General features: G+C 47.7%; 2 protein-coding genes across 5 annotated transcripts in view; both read left to right on the top strand.

Annotated features, from left to right (window-relative positions):
• KMT2B (lysine methyltransferase 2B) overlaps positions 1–4,420 on the top strand; it is a 62,653-nt gene extending 58,233 nt beyond the window's left edge. For all 3 annotated transcript variants that reach the window (XM_081201846.1, XM_081201845.1, XM_081201847.1), the window contains exons 32-37: positions 102–176; positions 662–839; positions 1,606–1,713; positions 2,670–2,753; positions 2,951–3,080; positions 3,518–4,420. In XM_081201846.1, coding sequence (XP_081057972.1) covers positions 102–176; positions 662–839; positions 1,606–1,713; positions 2,670–2,753; positions 2,951–3,080; positions 3,518–3,793 — 851 coding nt within the window. In that variant the 3' untranslated portion in view covers positions 3,794–4,420. The remainder of the gene's footprint in view (positions 1–101; positions 177–661; positions 840–1,605; positions 1,714–2,669; positions 2,754–2,950; positions 3,081–3,517) is intronic.
• Positions 4,421–10,111: 5,691 nt separating this feature from the next.
• On the top strand, positions 10,112–12,477 carry PSENEN (presenilin enhancer, gamma-secretase subunit). 2 transcript variants are annotated; one of them, XM_081202628.1, is made up of 4 exons: positions 10,112–10,226; positions 10,393–10,467; positions 11,318–11,422; positions 12,115–12,477. In XM_081202628.1, the coding sequence occupies exons 2-4, from the start codon at positions 10,407–10,409 to the stop codon at positions 12,252–12,254; spliced, it is 306 nt and encodes a 101-aa protein (XP_081058754.1). In that variant the 5' UTR covers positions 10,112–10,226; positions 10,393–10,406; the 3' UTR covers positions 12,255–12,477. The 2 variants fall into 2 exon arrangements, with proteins under 2 accessions (XP_081058754.1, XP_081058755.1); XM_081202629.1 differs by having other exon boundaries at positions 10,151–10,230; positions 10,400–10,467.
• The last annotated feature ends 3,722 nt before the right edge of the window (positions 12,478–16,199 follow it).

Genomic DNA, 16,199 nt, shown 5'->3' with positions numbered 1-16,199 from the left:
GGACCTCCTTTACCCAGTGATACCCTTCTGATAATTATTTTGCTTTGGGTCAGATGCCTGCCTCTTACAGAGTAAATCACGGTTGCCTTCTCCATGTTTAGGTGCCTGGAAAGCGGTGATTGAGAAGATTCAGGAGGCCCGCACCAATGCCCGGCTCAAGCACCTCTCCTTTGCAGGTAATAAGGTCCTGTTTGAAGGCTTCCAATGGGCATCTGGCTGGCTGCTGTGGATGTTGGACTAGAGGGCCTTAGGCCAGATCCGGCAGAACTCTTACTTGGTTCATAGGTTGTTCTGTTCTGGTTGGAAATTACTTTGCAGCTCCCAAGCTAGCCTACCAGTCTTTTGGCTTTTTCAGTTCAAGGCCCAGAGACAATAGAAAGAGGAACAATCTCTGGGAGCAGAAAACTGCCCAGAATAGCTGCTCCAAAAGAGGGAAGACTATAAGCATAGGAGCAGTACAGAGGTTGTACGTTCCAAATAAATAAGAGAGCAGATGATGTAGAAAAGCAGAAGCAGGAAAAGCACATCAAGAAAGCAAAATTTGCATTGGGGAGGAAGTTTCTGGGGCTCTGTTCAGAGGCTTTGGGATAGGACTGGCTCTCTTGTACTGTGAAAGGGTGACTGGGTGCTGAATCTTAGGTATTACTGACTTTCCTGGCAGGGATGAACGGGGTGCGGCTGTTGGGGATGCACCACGATGCTGTCATCTTTCTGGTGGAACAGCTGTATGGTGCCAAGGCCTGCCACAAATACAAGTTCCGGTACCACCAGCATGAAGGCGAGGAGGAGGAGCTTCCGCTCAACCCTCATGGCTGCGCCCGAGCTGAAGTCTACGTCAGGTGAGGAATGGCCTTGCTTTCTCTCTGGGGAGGGGGAGTGGACTGCAAATTTCTCCCGCCCTTCATCCGTGGATCACAGGGCGGTTTACAATATGCCAGTTGGATCACACACCTCTCTGGATTTTGCACAGGGCAGCTGCAGTGTGCAAAAGGTGTGTGCAATTATATATATCTTACATAAAAGAAGAGTTCAAAATGCATATTTTACAGATGAATGCATTGAAAAGATTGATACAGATGCATTAATTTGTATAATTTGTTGTGAACTGCCCTGAGATCGATGGGTATAGGGCGGTATACAAATTGAATAAATAATAAAGTAATCAACATATTTATTTTGTGTTCTTTTAGATAAAATGTGAATTTCTGTGCATTTTTACACACTGAAACGACTGCAAAAGTGCATACAAAATGCATGCAATTTAAATCCAGACAAATAATAATAATAATAATGATAATGATAATATCTGCACAAAACAGGAATGACCTATAATTGAGCACCAGCTGGGCCAGAATTTGGCTTCCCAGTCCATCCCTTACAGTTCCCATCATCCCATGTTATTTGCAGCTGATGCGAAACATATGATGGGTCAGAGATTCACCCCTTATTCCTAAATTGCATCCTTGCCTGGGTTGTATTGCAGCAAAAGGAGTTCTTTCTTGAGTAGGTGGAAATACAGATAGTGTTACAGACAGTGTTTAAAAGAGAGAAGAGCAGGGAATCCAGAGGCCTTCTGAGATGGGCAACCTTCCACTTCTTTTGCAGGAAATGCACTTTTGATATGTTCAACTTCCTGGCATCGCAACACCGTGTGCTTCCTGAGGGAGGCCCTTATGACGAAGAGGAGGATGAAGTGCAACTCAAGTCCACCAGGTAAGAAGACGCCTGGCTTCTGCTGTCCTGAAGTTGGTCAATCTTGACTTTGTCCCTTCATATGGTAGGCTGTGAAAACTCAGCATTTGGTAATATGAATCTGATTAGATAATGCCCATGCTGCGTGTACTGCCAGGGAAGCTTTTAAAAACCAACGCTTCTCCTCTTCAGCCTGTGAAGCTTATGAGTTACAAAATTTCCAAGAGGATCGTTTTTCTCCAAAGCACTTAGAAGTAGGGGCCCATGTTTCCTTGCCCAGATCTCATTTCTACTTGATTAAAATGCATTGCTTGCTTGTAGTCAGTTGTCTTTTGGCCTTCTAGCCAGGTTTAGGTAATAAAGGTGATTACCTGCTTTCCAGCACCAGCCTTTTTGCTGCCAAGGAAGCCCAGTGAGCCCAGTCCTCTTCTGTGCACCAGAGAGCACACTCAGGAAGGCAGCAAATAGCCCAAATTAGCATTGACCCAAAAAAGAGAGAGCTCACATACCACTTCTGCTCCCCGCAGAGAATATCCTGGCTAGGGCCATAGCTCAGTGATAGAGCATCGGTTTTGCATGCAGGTCCCCAGTTCAATCTCAAGGCATCTCCAGCTAGGGTGGGAAGAGACCCTTTTCTGAAATCCTGGAGAGCTGCTGCCAATCAGTGTGAGCAATATTGAGCTAAATAAGATGCATAAGACAGTTTCCTACGTTTCAGGAATTCCTCCCCCCAGAAGGGAAACTTTACTGTCCATTCCCACAATTTGTGCCATGATCTGCTACTGCTGCTGCCGCCACTCAAGTTTCCTTCTCCATCACTTTTTAAACTGTTGTGCTGCACCCTAAACTTCTGATTTTCATCCTTGTGATTCTTGCTGGGAATCTGTCCATCTTGAATCCATTTTTACTGTAAAGGCAGCCACACTCTCTTTTGGCATAAGCTTTTAAGTCTAGCCTGGCCTCTGCTTCTTCCTTAGGCGAGCCACCAGTCTGGAGCTGCCCATGGCCATGCGGTTTCGGCATCTGAAGAAAACCTCCAAGGAAGCTGTGGGCGTGTACAGGTAACAAGGGCAGCTGCTGCTGCTGCTTGCTTGAATCCTTCCTAAAGAGGCCACTTTGTGCAGAGAAGCAGCCCTGCTCCACGCTCGCCTCCAGGATGAGCCTGAAAAAGAAACAGAGAGTACCCAGTGGCTGGCCCATCTTTGGCCTGCCTTGTTAACTCTCTTAATGCTGATGTGTACCTTTCTCCCCACTCCAGGTCAGCCATCCACGGCCGGGGCCTGTTCTGCAAGCGGAATATCGATGCAGGCGAGATGGTGATCGAGTACTCTGGCATTGTGATCCGCTCGGTGCTGACAGACAAGCGCGAAAAGTACTATGACAGCAAGGTACAGAATCAAGAGAATTGTAGAGTTGGAAGGGACCTCGAGGGTCTTCTGGTCCAATCCCCTGCAATCCAGGAATCTTTTGCCCAACATGGGGCTCAAACCCACGACCCTAAGATTGAGAGTCGCATGCTCTACCGAGCTGATGGTCAAGGGACAGGGGAGCCCATGATTGAGTTGAGGACAGGGTATAAATCAGGCATAGGCAAACTCGGCCCTCCAGTTGTTTTGGGACTACAACTCCCATCATCCCTAGCTAACAGGACCAGTGGCCAGGGATGATGGGAGTTGTAGTCCCAAAACATCTGGAGGGCCGAGTTTGCCTATGCTTGGTATAAACAACAACAACAATTATTTTTAACAGGACCAGTGGAGGAGGGAGGAGCTGGGCTCCCCAAATTGTCTCACTAATCTGAGCTCTCTTTTTCTCATCCCGGCAGGGCATAGGCTGCTACATGTTCCGCATTGACGACTTCGACGTGGTGGACGCCACGATGCACGGCAACGCCGCCCGCTTCATCAACCACTCCTGCGAGCCCAACTGCTACTCGCGGGTCATCCACGTGGAGGGCCAGAAGCACATTGTCATCTTTGCCCTGCGACGCATCTTCCGGGGCGAAGAGCTCACCTACGACTACAAATTCCCCATTGAGGACGCTGGCAGCAAGCTCCCTTGCAACTGCGGGGCCAAGCGCTGCCGCCGTTTTCTCAACTGAAAGGCATTTTTTTTGACCCGTGACCTGATTCCTCAGCTCTCTACCTTTCTCCCAGCCTGGCGTCAGTGAGGGGGGACACCAAGAGGCATGCAGGGAGTTTAACCACCTCACTGTAGCTTTCCAAGTGGGTTGCTACAGGACTGACTCATCCCCTTAGTTCCCTGAGGCACGGAGATGGCTCATCTCCCAGGAGCATCAGTGATGCCCGTTTTGTCTGGGAAGAGGGGATGCTCTTGGCAGTGGACCTGTCTGTGGCTTGAAATTATAGCAAGCAGAGATATGGGGCAAGTGTGGGAAGGGTAGTCCCCCCGGTCCCTTATCTGTGCCCATCTGCTTCGTAGACCTGATTTTCTTTCCCTCTCCCTTGTGGGGTGAGAACAACTTTTTCTTTAATTTTGTACTTCTAACTTTTGTGATTCTCTTTCCTTTCCTGCTAAGGCTTTCTGTTTTAAAGTTAAAAAACAAAACAAAACAAAAAAAAACCCAGGAGGATGTAAATATTTGTACAAATTTCTAAACCTGTTTATTTTCTATGCACTTTTTTATTTAAGATGCTCAGTCAACTCAGACGGTAAAGGGTTGGATTCTTGTTGGTATAATTTTAAATAAAACGCAATTTTGACACAAGACTGTCACATGGCTTCCATTGTAGCCTGAAGGAATGGGGGGGAGTGTGTTTGCGTGTAAACAACAAAGCCCATCCATCTGGAAACGGAGACAGCAACCATCTAGGGATTTCATATCAAAACTCTTTGATTCCAAAATGCAAAGGCACAGGCTGCCTTACATGTTCCAGAGCTTTACATATGAGCTCCTCAAAAATACAGTAGTCCACCACCCATGTTGGTTATGCGTTTGTACTGCACACATTAATGGTGGAGCCCACGTGGATCCATATCTAATGGCCTACTCCTTTCCAGAAGAGTGGCGAAGAAAATAAAAATAGAACCATTTATAGAGCCCCTTATGTTATTCGTTTGCTGAGTTCCTGTAGAAAGCACTTTGAACAGTCAGGTGGGGTACCTCCAGCTCATTGGCTACCTCCCCATTTGGCCTGAGAGGCTCTTTTGTGCAGGCCACACACGAACACCCAACACCTGACATATCTGACTTCAGGTGTGAGGGCAGGTAAGAGCAGGGTTTCAAATGAAGTCCTTAGACTTAGAGAAGTCCTTGCAACGTGGACTTCAAAGCGCAGCATCACCTGCCTGGACTGCCAGGGTTGAAGAGGGAAAGATCTGGCCCAGCAGCCAAAAAAGTGCCCTACAGAGATTGGGGTGGGGGATACAAAGGCAGCTTTTCTAAGTATTGGGTGTGGGAGAGAGTTAAGTAGTCAAGGAACAGGCCCTGCCAATGTCTGATGCCTGGCGTGGCTGTGGGGTGGGGAATGAGGGTTATGCCCTAAAGAGGTCCCTCATAAGGAACTTAACTACGAGACTTTAGAAAATGATGTGTTACCTTAACCATACTTTGCTTGTAGTATAATTCATTCTCAAAATTATGATGCACCTCGCATCTAACGTGCATCAGTAAGGAGCAGGTGGCAAGTCTATGGGGAAGTGCACTTTACACATGCTCAGGAACATACTTCCTATCTGAAATCTGATTGTGAGGCAGAAGCTGAAGAAAAGGCAATGGGTGTTCAGGTTTTGCCTCCTCTTTGTTGGCAAAAACATGGCATAGCAAGAAGCAGCTGTGGTCCTGCAACAGCGTTTTACCTTTAAAATCACAAAATAAAGAAAGGAAGAGCTGCTCATGTCGCTACTTCGCCATCTGGAGGGTTGAGGTGGTAGGGCTTTGTTGTTGTTTAGTCCAACTCTTCGTGACCCCATGGACCAGAGCACACCAGGCACTCCTGTCTTCCACTGCCTCCCGCAGTTTGGTCAAACTCATGCTGGTAGCTTCGAGAACACTGTCCAACCATCATGCCCTCTGTCGTCCCCTTCTCCTTGTGCTTTCTTTCCCAACATCAGGGTCTTTTCCAAGGAGTCTTCTCTTCTCATGAGGTGGCCAAAGTATTGGAGTCTCAGCTTCACGATCTGTCCTTCCAGTGAGCACTCAGGGCTTATTTCCTTAAGAATGGAGACGTTTGATCTTCTTGCAGTCCATGGGACTCTCAAGAGTCTCCTCCAGCACCATAATTCAAAAGCATCAATTCTTTGGCGATCAGCCTTCTTTATGGTCCAGCTCTCACTTCCATATATCACTACTGAGAAAACCAGAGCTTTAGCTATACGGACCTTTGTTGGCAAGGTTGGTAGGGCATTAAGGAACTACAACTCCCAGCAAGCTCTTGGCCCCTGCTCCCTATTATCCGCCGCAAATAAGTATATCCCAGCATGCGCTGCGACAGGGCGTTGTTTTGAACCATAGACTTAAATATAGACCAGCGCGTCGTGTCTGAATCTGCGAACTCGTCTTCGGAGGTCGGAATGCTGCAGCTTGCAAACTAGGGAAATTTAGGAATTGAGCAGGCTGCTGTCCCTCAAGCAAAAATAAGCAGCAGAGATGAGAGTTCGCGCTCTAATTAACTCAGGTCTTATTGTGTGTAGGGGGTATATATATATATATATATATATATATATATATATATATATATATATGCTTTCGTAGATTTTCACGGGTACAGGAATGTAGGTTTTGGTGTCTTCGGGTGTCTTCCCGTGTAAGAGTTGGGGTGTCTAGGCGACGTTTCGACGAGGTCTCACTCGTCATCTTCAGGCTGGTGCTTTCGGCTTCTTGTTACTAGAACAGAGCAGGATCTCAGTGTTTGAGTTCCTATAAATACTGTTGAGGGGGTGTGGTGTATAGCCTCCAACGTTCTGGGCAGAGAGGAAGTTCCTAGGTTAATGTGCCTTTTCTTCTTTTGTTCATTAATTACTTGAGGGATATCTTGAGTGATTACTTGAGTGATATTCTGAGTACCACTTAGGAGGGTCATTAGGTGTGGATTAGTTGCTAAAGCTTTCGTGTCTTGACCTCTTGACCTTGTGAAGAGTTTTTCTGAGAAGATGGCTGTACTGCACTTAGTTGTGCTCTGGCTTGGCTTCGTGTATAGGGGCGAGCTGTGGTTTTGTGCCCTGTGCCAGCCAGATCTGTGTAGGGATTGCAGGGGGGTGCAGCATCCGGAGGTGCCACTATGGTTTGGCTACTGGATGGTGTCTGTAATTTATCTGTGGAGAGGGTCTGGGTTTGGGTCTGGTGTGGTATATATATGCAGGTTTTGGTGTCTTCGGGTGTCTTCCCGTGTAAGAGTTGGGGTGTCTAGGCGACGTTTCGACGAGGTCTCACTCGTCATCTTCAGGCTGGTGCTTTCGGCTTCTTGTTACTAGAACAGAGCAGGATCTCAGTGTTTGAGTTCCTATAAATACTGTTGAGGGGGTGTGGTGTATAGCCTCCAACGTTCTGGGCAGAGAGGGAGTTCCCAGGTTAGTGTGCCTTTTCTTCTTTTGTTCCTTAATTACTTGAGGGATATCTTGAGTGATTTCTTGAGTGATATTCTGAGTACCACTTAGGAGGGTCATTAGGTGTGGATTAGTTGCTAAAGCTTTCGTGTCTTGACCTCTTGAGCTTGTGAAAAGTTTTTCTGAGAAGATGGCTGTACTGCACTTAGTTGTGCTCTGGCTTGGCTTCGTGTATAGGGGCGAGCTGTGGTTTTGTGCCCTGTGCCAGCCAGATCTGTGTAGGGATTGCAGGGGGGTGCAGCATCCGGAGGTGCCACTATGGTTTGGCTACTGGATGGTATCTGTACTTTATCTGTGGAGAGGGTCTGGGTTTGGGTCTGGTGTGGTTGATTGGAGATGGCGTTCTGTGTGTCTCTGGTTCTGGTGTCGGTTTTTGTGGGGAGGGCTAATTTCCAGATGTCTGGCAGGCGGGACGTGTCGTCACGCTTGTTCATGTTGTGAGGGTGTTTCTCTATCTCGATGGCTTCCATGATTATTCTCTTGTGGTGATGTTCCATGTTAAAGAGCAATTTGGAATCTGCAAAATTAATTTCGTGTCCTGTTTCTTTCATGTGTTGGTAAAGAGAGGAAGTTTTTTCTTCTTTTTTGACGGCATTCTTGTGTTCTGCGATACGTGCATTTATTCGTCTGTTTGTTTGTCCAATGTACGTGGCTGGGCAGACTTTGCAGGGTATTTCATAGACCCCTTGGTTTTCTAACTGGATTTTATCTTTTGGGTTTCTGAGGATATTGGCTATTTTTTGGTTGGTGCAAAAGGCTGTTTTGATATTGTGTTTATGGAGGATTTTGCTAATTTTATCTGTAGTGCCCTTGATATAAGGCAGGAGGGCCATGCCATTGTTTTCTTCTGTGTCTTGGTTTTTGGGGGGTGTTTCTTTTTGGATTAGCTTCGTAACCCTGTTTTGTTGGTATCCGTTGGATACCAAGACACAGAAGAAAACAATGGCATGGCCCTCCTGCCTTATATCAAGGGCACTACAGATAAAATTAGCAAAATCCTCCATAAACACAATATCAAAACAGCCTTTTGCACCAACCAAAAAATAGCCAATATCCTCAGAAACCCAAAAGATAAAATCCAGTTAGAAAACCAAGGGGTCTATGAAATACCCTGCAAAGTCTGCCCAGCCACGTACATTGGACAAACAAACAGACGAATAAATGCACGTATCGCAGAACACAAGAATGCCGTCAAAAAAGAAGAAAAAACTTCCTCTCTTTACCAACACATGAAAGAAACAGGACACGAAATTAATTTTGCAGATTCCAAATTGCTCTTTAACATGGAACATCACCACAAGAGAATAATCATGGAAGCCATCGAGATAGAGAAACACCCTCACAACATGAACAAGCGTGACGACACGTCCCGCCTGCCAGACATCTGGAAATTAGCCCTCCCCACAAAAACCGACACCAGAACCAGAGACACACAGAACGCCATCTCCAATCAACCACACCAGACCCAAACCCAGACCCTCTCCACAGATAAAGTACAGATACCATCCAGTAGCCAAACCATAGTGGCACCTCCGGATGCTGCACCCCCCTGCAATCCCTACACAGATCTGGCTGGCACAGGGCACAAAACCACAGCTCGCCCCTATACACGAAGCCAAGCCAGAGCACAACTAAGTGCAGTACAGCCATCTTCTCAGAAAAACTTTTCACAAGCTCAAGAGGTCAAGACACGAAAGCTTTAGCAACTAATCCACACCTAATGACCCTCCTAAGTGGTACTCAGAATATCACTCAAGAAATCACTCAAGATATCCCTCAAGTAATTAAGGAACAAAAGAAGAAAAGGCACACTAACCTGGGAACTCCCTCTCTGCCCAGAACGTTGGAGGCTATACACCACACCCCCTCAACAGTATTTATAGGAACTCAAACACTGAGATCCTGCTCTGTTCTAGTAACAAGAAGCCGAAAGCACCAGCCTGAAGATGACGAGTGAGACCTCGTCGAAACGTCGCCTAGACACCCCAACTCTTACACGGGAAGACACCCGAAGACACCAAAACCTGCATTCCTGTACCCGTGAAAATCTACGAAAGCATATATATATATATATATATATATATATATATATATATATATATATATATATATATATATGTGAGCCTTAGGAAATGCGCAATGTATCTGCATGCAGGTCCCTGAAGTTAAAAGTCCTGCTTGCAACGGAGCGCTGGATTCAATAGATTTCACCGTGGAGGGCCCCTGAAGGGGATCCTTGATACTGGATTCAGGGGGCTCTGCCTGCTCCTCGAGGTCCTTGTCTTTTTATTCATCCCCGGAGGTTTCAGCGTTTGGCACCACCTCAGGGCTAGGAATGGCTGCCCCCGCTTCCAATCACAATTATTTTGGAGAAGGGTTAAAAACTGTTTGATTCCCACAAGGGTTTGTGCCTTTCCCTATGCAAGTCAATGGAGAGCTCTCCATTGTATTTCCCCTTTTAAAAATTTATGGGAGAAGCTTACTCCCACCCACCACCAAAGACCTTGGGGAAATAGGAACATTGCAATAGGTGCAACCCGCGGGGTGCTTCTCGTTGACGAAGACTTCGCGCTGGGGGGGGGGGGGATCCAAGCCGTTCCTGGCAAAGCTGTCACGACGTAACACTTCTTGCAAGCCCGCCCCTGCTCTTACCTTCCCACCCACCTACCTACCTACTTGCAAGCTTGCCAACGGCATTCTGCATTACTATTTTTTCGGGGGGGGGGGGCAATAAAAAAATCAAAAGGACCCTTGCTCTCTCGAGTGCGGCGGGGACCAAACGAAAGAGCCAGCGAGGGATACCCGCCACCGACTACTCGTCGCGCTGCTCTAGACGTTTCCTATCTCCGCGCTTGGTGAGAGCGCGGACGTTTTCCCAGCAGCCCGCGGGGCGAGCTGGTGACCCGGAACCGCGCAAGTTCCGCGTTGGGGAAGCAGAAGCTGCTCTGCAGGAGGAGGAGGAGGAAGGGGTGAGTCGTTGGGGGAGGGGAGGGGAGGGGAGGGGAGGCTCACCCACTCCACAATTTGGGGGTGGGGTGGGGGATGGGCCCTGCCCTCCAAGCCAGAGGAGGGTTTGGGGGGGGGGCTTAACCCCGAGCTCCGCCCTGACTGCGAGGGTCCCTCTCTTCCTCCTAGACCCCAGTCGCACCATGAACTTGGAGCGCGTTTCCAACGAGGAGAAGCTCAACCTCTGTAGGAAGTACTACTTGGGTGAGTGGCTGGTTCCAGCGAGAGGCATCGGTGGTGGTTAGATCTTTATTGACACCCGGGTTTTCCTCCTGACGATCATTGGGGGGGGGGGGGGGACGGACGACGACGACACACAATTAAACGTTAATAAAATAGAAGGCACGCGGCTTATTTCTCTCTGCGTCCAGAATAGTATACGCCAGGTGTTGGAAAAGAAAGTGAAATCCCCACTATCAATTGACAGAATTGACAGCCGAAATAAGAAATTTGGGTGGAAAAAAACGGATAAAGGGGCGAGTGGGAAAGCTTTGGGGGTTACCTCAAGAAGAAGAAGAAGAAGATACGAAATTTAATGTACAAGTAGGAGTGATCACATGAGCAGCCAGTCAAGGAGTAAAAGGGATAAAAAGAAAGATGGATCATTAAATGGAGATGCAGCACACCTTGGGTTTATTATGAATGCTGTGGAGTGCGAGGTTGGGAAGTCTGTACGTAAATATTCAGCGTGGAGGGAATGCGATGTGCAAAGGGAAAAATGGAAGATATATATACACACACACACACAGAATGATTGCTTAAAGTTGTTGGTTTTTTTATTTTAAAAAGCACTATTTCGCCCAGGTGCATAGAACTTTTGAATTTCTACTGTGGTAAGAGCTGGTGTGTGTACATTTTGGTGCCTTATTAGAAATGTTATGTTTTTGCCAACTTGCTTAGACGGTAGGCAGAGGTTTTTTCAGTACGCAAAGTGAACCTTTTGGAAAAATAAAGACCTTTTTTCATTTTTGCAGCCCCTTTTAAAATAGGAAAGGTGAAGGGGTTTAAAAACACACACATATAAATGAGTCTTTTCTTTCCTTTGTTTCTCCAGGTGGCTTTGCTCTGCTGCCTTTCCTGTGGCTGGTGAACGTTTTCTGGTTTTTCCGAGAGGCCTTTCTGGTGCCGGCGTACACTGAGCAACTACAGATAAAGCGCTGTGAGTTGTGGTGCAAATCCTAGGAAGTGGGGGGGCAGGGGGCAGGGCAGGTGTGGGGTCCCTCCACATGTTGCTGAACTACAACTTCCATCAGTTCCAGCAAGTATGACCAGAGACCGAGAATGATGGGAGTTATAGTTCAGCAACGTTTCCGAGCACAATTCAAAGTGTTGGTGTTGACCTTTAAAGCCCTAAACGGCCTCGGCCCAGTATACCTGAAGGAATGTCTCCACATTCCTTCTGGACACTGAGGTCCAGCTCCGAGGGCCTTCTGGCGGTTCCCTCATTGCGAGAAGCAAAGCTACAGGGAACCAGGCAGAGGGCCTTCTCGGTAGTGGCGCCCGCCCTGTGGAACGCCCTCCCATCAGATGTCAAAGTGATAAACAACTACCTGACATTCAGAAGACATCTTAAGGCAGCCCTGTTTAGGGAAGTTTTTAATGTATGACATATTAGTGTATTTTTGGTCTTTGTGGAAGCCGCCCAAAGTGGCTGGGGAAACCCAGCCAGATGGGCGGAGTACAAATAATAAATTATTATTATTATTATTACTTGTGGAAGGCCAAAGATTTCCCACTTCTGCGCTAGGAGGAGAGCCCAGGCCACCTATTTGGGCAGTGCCAGATAGCATAAGGATCTATGCTTAAATGGAGGTGACTGTGGTCATGGTTTTCTATGTGTTTCCATCCCAGATGTCCAGCGTTCAGCTATGGGGCTTCTTTTCTGGGTGATCGTGCTCACCACGTGGATCAGCATCTTCCAGGCACGCCGGGCAGAGTGGGGCGAGCTTGGCGACTACCTCTCCTTCACCATCCCCCTGGGCACTCCATGACCAATCCCTCCTCCTTTGATGTCACCAGCGTGGAGCTTTTAGGGTTGTATTTTTTTCAATGGACTCCCTGGGTGGCATGCTGCTCTCCCCTTTTATGGAACCAGAGTGGGATTGTGCCACGGTGAACTCCGGGGAGGCTGCCTCTCCTTGCAGAATCCTCTGTTCAGTATGCCCTGATCACAACCTGGGGCAGAGGTGATTAATAAACCTGGGGTTGCCTACATCTGCTTGCCCACAGTGTGGTGGTATTGGGAAGAAGTGAGAATGGAGATAAGCCCATTAGAAGAGCCTGCAAGATCAGGCCAGCGGCCCATCTAGTCTCCCTTAGGCATTGCATTAGGACCAGTGGCAGTCCTTGCCCGCAATTTTAAACATCTTCCTCGGCTGCATAAAGCAGAGAGGCAGGGGTACAGTAGAAGGGCAAAATGAATTATTTCTCTGTGGACCTTTGGGCTTTTAAAAAAACTATACATATCTAAACATATAGCAAAATAAAAAAATTCATTCCAGTAGCACCTTAGAGACCAGCTAAGTTTGTTATTGGTATTAGCTTTCGTGTGCATGCACATTTCTTCAGACACCTCTTTAGTTACCTACCTGTAACTAAACATATAGCAGGATATTCTTAGACTCAAGTGGTTGGCCATCAGGGATTTATTCTTCCCAGAAAAATCTTCACTTTTCTGCCTCTTGTGCAATACTAACAATTTCCCACTAGAAGACACCCTTTTGTGTGTGTGTGTGTGTGTGTTTGGTTTCTAAGTAAAATTACTGTGTTTAATTCAAAAGTAGTGATTTCTGACTTAGCAAATCTATCTAGTTAGATGATAATATACTATGGGTCTTTTCCCCTACCTCAGACAAATCTCTCCAGCACACCCTTGTATATCTAGGGACATCCCTTCAGTCGTAGTGGGGGCTGGTAGGTGAGACCCAAGTCAAATCACAATGTATCTCCCCCGTCCCACTTCCATTTAGCAGTGGTGGTCTTTCCCCCCCCCCCCCATTTTTTTTTATATGAATGCTGCTTCAGCAGTACCTCCTCCCTCCCTGCCTTGTCCCAGGAAAAAATCGGGCGGAGAACCTGGCCAGGTTGACAAGAAGCAGTGGGGCTGGGGCTGCCAGTGCCAGGCAGGGGCCCTCCAAGCATGGAACACAGGGCAGTCATCATTATTCGCCTTCCCCAGGGACCGCCCTGTTTCCAGACTCTTCAGTTCCCATCATTCCTGTTGTTTGCCATGCTGGCTAGGCCAGTGGAAACTGAAACCTTATCAATGTCTGGAGGGTCACATGTTCTTCATCCCTGTTGTAAAGCATCACGCACCTAGGCAATCCAACCGTTTGATTCAAACCCAAAAGAGATGGAGGCTTGACGAGGTAGGTGTCACACTTTCTAAAGCCTGTTGCTCCCACGTTACATCTTCCTGTGTATTCAGAAACCTAAGAAATGCAGCCAGAAAATTGCCAGAGAATCATCTTGGAAAAGATGGTGGTGACCAGGGTCGCACACAGTATTTGCATGAAGGGGATCGCTGATAGATCTATATCAGGGTTTTTAAAAAACTGTGTTCCTATGCGCTCTCCATTATGTGTGACCTACTCTGCTACTTCTTGCATTAGGAACCCGGGAGGCGCTGTGGTCTAAACAACAGCCTCTTGGGCTTGCTGATCGGAAGGTTGGCAGTTCAGATCGGTGTGACAAGCTCCCGTTGCTCTGTTCCAGCTTCTGCCAGCCTAGCAGTTTGAAAGCATACCAACACAAGTAGATAAATAGGTACTGCTGTGGCGGGAAGGTAAATGGCGCTTCCATGCGTTCTGGCTTCTGTCATCATGACCTGTTGTGCCAGAAGCGGTTTAGTCATGCTGGCCACATGACCTGGAAAGCTGTCTGTGGACAAACACCACCTCTCTTGGCCTGAAAGTGAGATGAGCGCCACAACCCCACAGTTGCCTTTGGCTGGACTTAACCATCCAGGGGTCCTTTATCTTACCCTTCTTGTATTGTTTCAATCCAGCAACATTGGGAGGGCCATAGCTCCCACATTCCTGTTATGCTCTGTTGATTTCCATGAAACTAGAGGTGTGTATATGTGTGTGTTTACTACAATGATGGGCTTTTTACATATATACATATTTAGATTTCTTGATGGGCCTAGTTCTGCTCTCCTTTGCAATTGTTGCTGAACAGCAACATGTTTAAAAGGTAAAGGGACCCCTGACCATTAGGTCCAGTCGTGACCAACTCTGGGGTTGCGGCGCTCATCTCGCTTTATTGGCTGAGGGAGCCGGCGTACAGCTTCCAGGTCATGTGGCCAGCATGACTAAGCCGCTTCTGGCGAACCAGAGCAGTGCATGGAAATGCCGTTTACCTTCCCACCAGAGCGGTACCTATTTATCTACTTGCACTTAGACGTGCTTTCGAACTGCTAGGTTGGCAGGAGCTGGAACTGAGCAACGGGAGCTCACCCCGTCGCGGGGATTCGAACCGCCGACCTTCAGGTCAGCAAGTCCTGGGCTCTGGTTTAACCCACAGCGCCACCAGCATCCCAGCAAAATAGGAAGTAAATCCTATTGCGTTCAATGGGGCTTACTCCCCGAGTAAAAATGTGTATAACTGGATGGGCAACTGGATGAACTCCACCTTCCATCAGTCCTAGCCAGCATGCAGCAAAGGGAGATGTAGTCCAACAGCACATAACGTGCCACAGTTTCTCCCTCCCTGCTCTTTTAGGATGGCGACTTCAAGGGCCTCGTTCTTCCTTTAATGAGCAGCCCCCAACTGCCACAGTTTAAGCCTGTGCCGTGTTCCCCCAGTGCAATATACGGTAGACACTGGAATAGATCAAGGTCTCCTGGCACGGAAGAAAAGTTGCATAGAGAGAAAAAGCTTCACTTGGAATCTGCATTCTGAGTTGCTGTTTTCAAGGGACAGGCGTGGGGCGATGAAAGGAGGGGGAAAGTTGGCTGCTGTCCTAGGAGAGCCTTTCTCCTACACCTCCGTCAGCTGATTGGGATGTAGGATGGTGTGATAAACAGTGGAGGAAACAATGAGCCCAATGTTTCCCTGAGCCGCTGCAGCTTGCTCTGCAATTTAAATTGTGTTATTCCAGCAGGCCGGTTACAGTCTAGTGTCTCAGAAAGGGATGGGGGATCCTCCCTGCTGGTTAGGCAGCAGTGCCCTGCGCAGGCTGGGTGGGGAAGGGGGCGTGAGCTGAAGGGCGGTGATGTCAGCGGAGCAATGAAGTAGCCTACAGCAGGTGTTGGCCTGCCTTGCATGAGGTCACTATCTGGCCTTTTCCATTGTGCTCAGCGGAATGGGGAGGCGCAGGCTTCCTTCCAGCCATGAACTCATTGCAGGTGTCCCCAACCTTTTTTGGGGGGCGGGACATTTAAAAATCTGAGCGGAAACTTGTGGGCATCACAAAAGAACCATTTCTCAAAAGGAAAATAGGCGAAATTTTGTACCCGCTGCCTCACATCAAGGACAACACAGACATGAAAAGCAGGCGACTTTCCCCAGCAAAACAAAACTAAAAAGCCTCTCCAACCTCAATTTTACAAGCCAAGGAGAGAAAAGAAGGTTATGGGATGCCAGCGGAGATTTCAGAAGGCCCGTATGTACAACGTTGGGGACCTAAAGCTCACTGAATGTTAATTACAACCAGTCTCCCAGAATGGTTTCTGCCTTGTTATTTTTTTAAGTACTTGTTTTTCTAGGTGGAGATAAACCTCTGGAAGCAATTATGCAGAAGCTCTGGAGGACATGTGGTTGTGCCTAGGACAGAGGTGGGGAACCTTTGTCCCTCCAGAGGTTGCTGAACTGCAGCTCCCATCGTCCATGGCTGCTGTCCGTGCTGCCTGGGGTTGATGGGAGTCGTAGGTCAGCAATATCTGGAGGGCCAAAAGTTTGATTTTGTTGGTTTCTGATATTTCTATACCACCTGA

Source organism: Podarcis bocagei (genome assembly GCF_964188305.1).
Source record: "Podarcis bocagei genome assembly, chromosome: 7".
Classification (NCBI taxonomy): Eukaryota; Metazoa; Chordata; class Lepidosauria; order Squamata; family Lacertidae; genus Podarcis; species Podarcis bocagei.
This window is presented reverse-complemented; position numbering and strand designations above follow the sequence as displayed.